Source organism: Psammomys obesus, unplaced genomic scaffold, assembly GCF_907164565.1.
Source record: "Psammomys obesus unplaced genomic scaffold, mPsaObe1.curated_primary_1811, whole genome shotgun sequence".
Lineage (NCBI taxonomy): Eukaryota > Metazoa > Chordata > Mammalia > Rodentia > Muridae > Psammomys > Psammomys obesus.
The window spans coordinates 41,154,267-41,160,591 of NW_026587216.1; the positions used below are offsets into that span (position 1 = coordinate 41,154,267).

At 39.0% G+C, this 6,325-nt stretch overlaps 1 protein-coding gene across 2 annotated transcripts in view; it reads left to right on the top strand.

Annotated features, from left to right (window-relative positions):
- Positions 1 to 6,325, top strand: part of Virma (vir like m6A methyltransferase associated) — a 60,223-nt gene that overhangs the window by 12,492 nt on the left and 41,406 nt on the right. For both annotated transcript variants that reach the window (XM_055603295.1, XM_055603296.1), the window contains exons 3-4: positions 1,872 to 1,958; positions 4,148 to 4,196. In XM_055603295.1, the coding sequence (XP_055459270.1) occupies positions 1,872 to 1,958; positions 4,148 to 4,196 (136 nt within the window). The remainder of the gene's footprint in view (positions 1 to 1,871; positions 1,959 to 4,147; positions 4,197 to 6,325) is intronic.

Sequence of the window (6,325 nt, forward strand, 5' to 3'; positions counted from 1 at the left end):
TTTTTTTGGTTTTTGGTTCTCTGTGTAGTCTTGGGTATCCTGGAACTTGCTCTGTGGACCAGGGTGGCTTCAAAGTCTTAGAGATCGGCTGCCTCTGCCTCCCAGGTGCTAGGGTTAAAGACGTGCACCTCCACCACCTGGCAGGAAGCCTGACATGTTACACTTAAAAGTCATGCTAGGGAGCAATAATATGCATGCAACACATTTTTTTTTTTTTTTTTTTTTTTTAGTTAAAAAAATTTAAAGATTTATTTCTTTATTATTTATGCAGTGTTCTGCCTGCAGGCCAGAAGAGGGCACCATATCTCATTGTGTATGCTTATAAACCACCATATAGTTGCTGGGAATTAAACTCAGGACCTTTGGAAGAACAGCCAGAGCTCTTAACCTCTGACCCATCTCTCTAGTCCGCAGCATACTTTATAAATGTTTTTTCTCAATATAAAACTCAGAAATATAAAGGCAAACTCAAAGTTTCTGTAATATCTTTGTCCTGAGAGGATCCTAAATTTGATTGGATTTTTTTTATTTATTTGTTTTGTTTTATTTTCAAGATAGGATCTTTTTATAGCCTTGGCCGTCCTAGAACTAGCTCTGTAGACCAGGCTGACCTCTGCCTCCTGAGTTCTGCGATTAAAGGCATGCCCCAGCACAGCCTGACTGACTTGATGTATTTTTTAAAAATATTTATATCCATCCATCCATCCATCCATCCATTTATTGAGACAAGGTTTCTCTGTGTAGCAGCCATAACTGCCCTGGAACTCACTTTGTAGACCAGGCTGGCCTCAAACTCTCAGAGATCTACCTGCCTCTGTCTCAAGTGCTGGGATTGAAGGCATGTATCATTACTGCTCCTTACTTGCATTTTTAATTTTGCCTACGTGTGTGTGTGTGTGTGTGTGTGTGTGTGTGTGTGTGTGTGTGTGTAGATACATCCATGGAGGACAGAAGAAGAAGCTGGATCCCTTGGAGCTGGTTATTTGCAGTTGTGAGCACAGGGTGGTTTCTGAGAACCACACTGGGGTCCTCTGTTGGAGTGGTGCTTGCGTGGAACTGCTGAGCCATGTCGCCAGCCTGCTTTGTTCTTTACTTTCTGGCTTGGTTTTCACTGTGTAGCCTGGACTGGCCTTGAGCTTGTAATAGACTTTCTGGCTCATCTTTCCAAGTGCTGGGCATACAGGCACACACTACCATATCTGGCTTTGGGTTTTGTTAGTTTTCTTTTTTAGTTTTGTGGGGAGGATGTAGGTGTGGGTGTGTATGCCACAATGTATGTGGAAGTTGGAGGAAAGCATTCAGGAGACAGTTCTTTCATATATGGGTCCTGGGGATTGAACTGAGGTTGTTGGGCTTGGTGGGAACCTTTACCATGTGAGCCATTTTGTTGTCCCTGCTAGTCTTATAAATGTGCTGTCTTACATAAAGTTAGGTTTGCAAGTCATTGTGTTGTGAAAGTCTAGTATCCTTTGATTATTTTTGTTTAAGTTTTGTGGTGTTGGGGATTGGACCTAGAGTCTAATGCATTCTAGGTAGGAGCTAGCTGTATCCCTAACATTAAAATTAAAAATTTAATCTTAAATTAAAATTTTTAAATGTTTAAGGTAAATAACATGTAGTAGGTGAAACAACTAAAATTATTTTTCTGATTTTGATGATTAAAAGTTCATTTTTAATAATGCTTAGATGACTTGAAAATTGGATAGGATTTTGTTAAAATATGCAAGTCATTTGCTTTTTTGTTATTTAAATTCTTAGAATATTTTTTCTGGTCTTAGGACTGTCTAGGACTTTGCAATTACTGTGTTTTTGTTTTACTATAGGAACTAATTACTAAAAAGGCTGACATCTTGACCTTGTTTGATTTACAGGGAGACATCTCCACATACATTTCAACTAGACTTATTCTTCAATAATGTAAGCAAACCAAGTGCTCCAGTTTTTGATAGGTTGGGAAGGTATGTATGTACTTAACAGCTTTATCAGAAACCTCACTGAGTCAGAGAGCAAACCCTTCTGTTATGTAGCTAGAAGGAAGTATCTGGTGGTGGACATAAGAATGCAAGGTTTAAGTTTCTTTTTGGGCATTATGAAAATGCTGGACTCCTGAGAGAATCTTAACAAAATAAAAGCTTCAATGTGTGAAATAATAGCCATCTTTCGTTTGCTTTTTGCTTGTGTGTGGATGCATCATAAACATCACACTGACATGATTTATTACTAACCTGATCTGGAAAAGGCGGCTCTTTAATTCTTAAAAGCTATATTAGAGCCCACAGCAGCCCAGTCTCCAAGTGGGCTTCCTCCTAAGGGGAACAGGGGCTGTCTCTGACATGAACTCAGTGTCTGGCTCTTTGATCACCTTCCCCTGAAGTGGGGGTAGTCTTACCAGGCCACAGAGGAAGACAATGAGGCCAGTCCTGATGAGACCTGCTAGGCTAGGATGGAAGGGGAGGAGGACCTCCCATACCAATGGACTGGGGAAGGGGCATGGGAGGAGAAGGACGATTGGTAGGAGAAGAGGGAGGGAAGATGGTATTGGGAGGAGACGAGGGAGGGGGCTACAGCTTGGATACAAACTGAATAAATTGTAATAAATAAAAAAAATGTAAAAAGCTATATTAGGCAAAATAACCATTTGATGAGTTTAATAAGAACTCATTAAAAATCATTATAACATGAGAAAAATTAAAGCCATCTTAAAGGTAATAAAATACATTTTTACTAGGAATTAGCAGACTTCATTCAGTCTTTCCTGATCCTCTTAATTTCTTAGGAAATTACATTGAAAATTTAGCATTTTAAAAACCCAGACAACGTATGCTCTACACTGAGCTGTATCCCCAACCATAGAGTGAGTTCTTTTCTTAAATCTTGGGGTACTTTTTTGGAGGGAGTGTTAGGGATTGAACTAAGGCTTTGGATACCAGACAAGTACTCTATCACAAAATGACATCTTCAGCCCCATAGTGTACATTTTTTGTTGTTAGAGTATAATGTCATGGGTTCTCTGTCTGTTCATTAGATTTTTGTGGAGGTGCTCTTAAAATTTTAACTAATGTGTATGCTTAACCCAAACCAATTACATTAGAGTCATTTGTGGCTTGAAAAAAAATTAACATTTGATTACGTTGAAATATTTAAAGTAGAAAAACTTTAAAAAATTTTTTTGATTTGAGACAGAGTTTCTCTTTGTAGCCTTGGCTTTTAGGACTCGCCTTGTAGACCAGGCTGGCCTGGAACTCACAAAGATCTGGCTGCCTTTGTCTTTCTGAGTGCTAGGATCACAGGCATGCACCATCACGCCTGGCTAGAAAACTTAGTATTTATTTTGTTTTTTTGTATCTCTTTATTCTAACCTAAGCACCTCAATATAAAAGTAAACACTGTTGAAAAACTGCTTTTCTTGCTAATTTTGAGTTATTGAAAAATGTACAAGTTCTGCTAACAGATTGATACCTAAAGAGATAGAGTATCCGACACGGTAGATTTCATATAATGAAAATACCTAAAATAATGCAGTATACTGAACTGATGAAGACAGACTTTGAAAAACAAGGTTGTAGCATTATTACTAATAACTTTGTAATAGTTTACAGATTACAGGAAATTGTTTACGATAGTTTTAGCCATGTAGGAACAACAGAAGTCCCTTTCGTTCTTAGGGGGAGTGAAAAATACTATTAGCCATTTTAGTAACTATGTTTTGTGTACTTTTAAGCAGTTTTTAAATATGACAGAAAACAATAAACTTAGGACGCTGCACATTTTCTATAGACCCAGGTCTTTGTCTAGGAGCACCCAAGGTTCAACCCCAGGCCCCTGCAACTACCCTTCAGCACTCCCTGAACCCTGGCCTAACTGGGTCTAAGACCCCAGGACAGGGCCATGGGTACGTTCCATGGTGCCATCTTGGGAAGCAAGGTTTTGTTTATTATTTTTACGTGTACATGCCATGGTAAGGGTGTGTAGGTCAGAGCACAACTTCATGGAGTTGGTCTTTTTTTCCCCTTCTGCCTTATGTAGGTTTTGGGGATTGAACTTAGGTAGAAGGTGCTTTTACCCAGTGAGTCATCTCACCAGGCAGAACTTCATAATTTGTAATATTTATTTGAGCCTTTGTGTTTATTCTCACTCCTTTTCACAGCCTGGAATATGATGAGAATACTTCTATCATCTTTAGACCAAACTCAAAGGTAATTGAAGATGTTACTTTTTTACCTTTCTTCTGTTCTTTTATTTAGTTTTTGATCCAAGTAAGTCAGTGAGGCAGAACTGGACTCAGCATTCCAGGAAGGTATCTCTTGTCTGCATCTTGCAATTAAAAGCTGTTTTAAAAATCTCATTATTCTCTGTCAAAGAGCCTGATTCATTTTATGTTCCATATAAAATAATGTATCGTTAAAGTGACGTGCTGGGGCTGTACAGGTGGCTCCGTGGTTAGGGCACTTGTTGCTCTCACAGAACCCACGTGATGGCTCACAACCATCTGTAACTCCATTTCCAAAGGCTCTGATGCCATTCTCTCACTTCCACTGACATAAAACAGGTGTGTAGTGCACATACATTCACACAGATAAACATCCATACACACAAAATAAGTAAGTCTAAAAATAAAGAGCTTCCAGACCTCTCTTCCTGGAAAAGACGAGCATTTTAGGGCCTCTCTTTTAATTGGGTAGACAAGTTCATAGTGTTCAGGCCAGTATAAATTATTACTAGATACTGCTATGTTCTGTTAAACTTTTTTGTTTTTTGTTTTTGTTTTTTTTATTCCCAAGACAGGGTTTTTCTGTTTAGCCTTGGCTGTCCTGTCCTTGCTTTTAGACCATGCTGACCTTGAACTCACAGAGATCTGCCTGCCTCTGCCTCCCAGAGTAACAGGCGTGTGCCCAGCTAAGATTTTTTTTTAAGAGATTTATTTTTAAAAATTACTTCTATGTATCTGTTTGTGGGTATGTATGAGTGAGTGTCCCCAGATCCCCCTGGAGCTAAACTCATAGGCAATTTATGAGCTGCCTGATATGGGTGCTGGGAATTGAACCCAGGTCCTCTGCAAGAATAGTACTTGCTTTTCTGAACCACCTCTAGAGACTTTATTAAAGTTTTTAAAATATACATACCTTTCATATTCTTTCTTGTTAATATTTGCTGTATTTCTTTATGTACCAAATACTACTTGAAATCTTATAATGGAAGATCTGAAAGGCAGAAATAATGTGGGGCAACTTAGCTTGAGAATTAACTCTAGAGTATATGTATTTAACCCACTGCATCCTGTTTATACAAATTTATCTTTATCTTTTTATCTTTCTTCCAATAGGATTCCTGTTTTGCTTGTTTTTATTTATGTGTGTTTTAAGGATTTATTTTTATTTTGGGGTGTTGGAAAGATGGCTCAGTGGTGCCCGTGTAGAGTCCCTGAGTTCAGTTCCCAGCCTTCGAGTCAGGTGGCTGACAGCCCACTGTCAGTCCAGCTCAGAGGGTCCATCTGATGCCTCTGACTGAAAGAACACTGCACTCATGCGCTTTTGTACAGGCAGACACACTAACTAAAGTAAAATAAAATCTCCTTAAAAAATATTTTGTGTGTGTGTGGCTCTGTTTTATGTGTTTATCTGCATGTGTGAATGTCACCCACGAATGTGCTGGTAGCTGTGAAAGTCAGAAGAGGGTACTGGATTTTCTGGAGCCGGACTTACAGGTGGCGTTACGTCACTTTATGGGTATTGGACTCCAATCTTGGGTCTTCTGGAAGAACAACAAATGTTAACACTTCAGCTCATTTTTTGCTTTTTTAAGACAGGGTCTCATGTAACTCAGGATGACCTCAAGACTATTAAGTAGCCAAGTATGGCCTTTCATTTCCTGAACCTCCTGCCTTGTCTCCTGCCTTGCACTGCACCTGGCTTTGCAGTGGGATGTCTGCTCAGAGTTGATAATTAGTCCCTGGGTATAGTCTTTGAGCTTTTCTCCAATTTCCCTGGAGAGTCCATCAAGGAGAGTAATGATTTCTTTTATCCTGTAGTGCCTCCAGAAGGGGCTTCAATGATACCTACTACTTCATCTTTACCTAGGAAGGTGGTAGAGTGGCAAGAGAATTTAGGAGTCAAGGGCTTTGGTTTCTAGGGCAGGTTGTTCATTTTTTCTTTAATGTAAAAAATGAGTTAATGATTAAAAGAATTTGGAAATGAATAAAAATACCACAAACCAAAATTAAACAGACCCAAAGTCTATATGTCACAGTGAACTTCTATACCGTTAGCATAGGCATTTGGAACAGGAGCTGTAGAATTTCACATTAAATTTTATGCTTTTGGGTTTG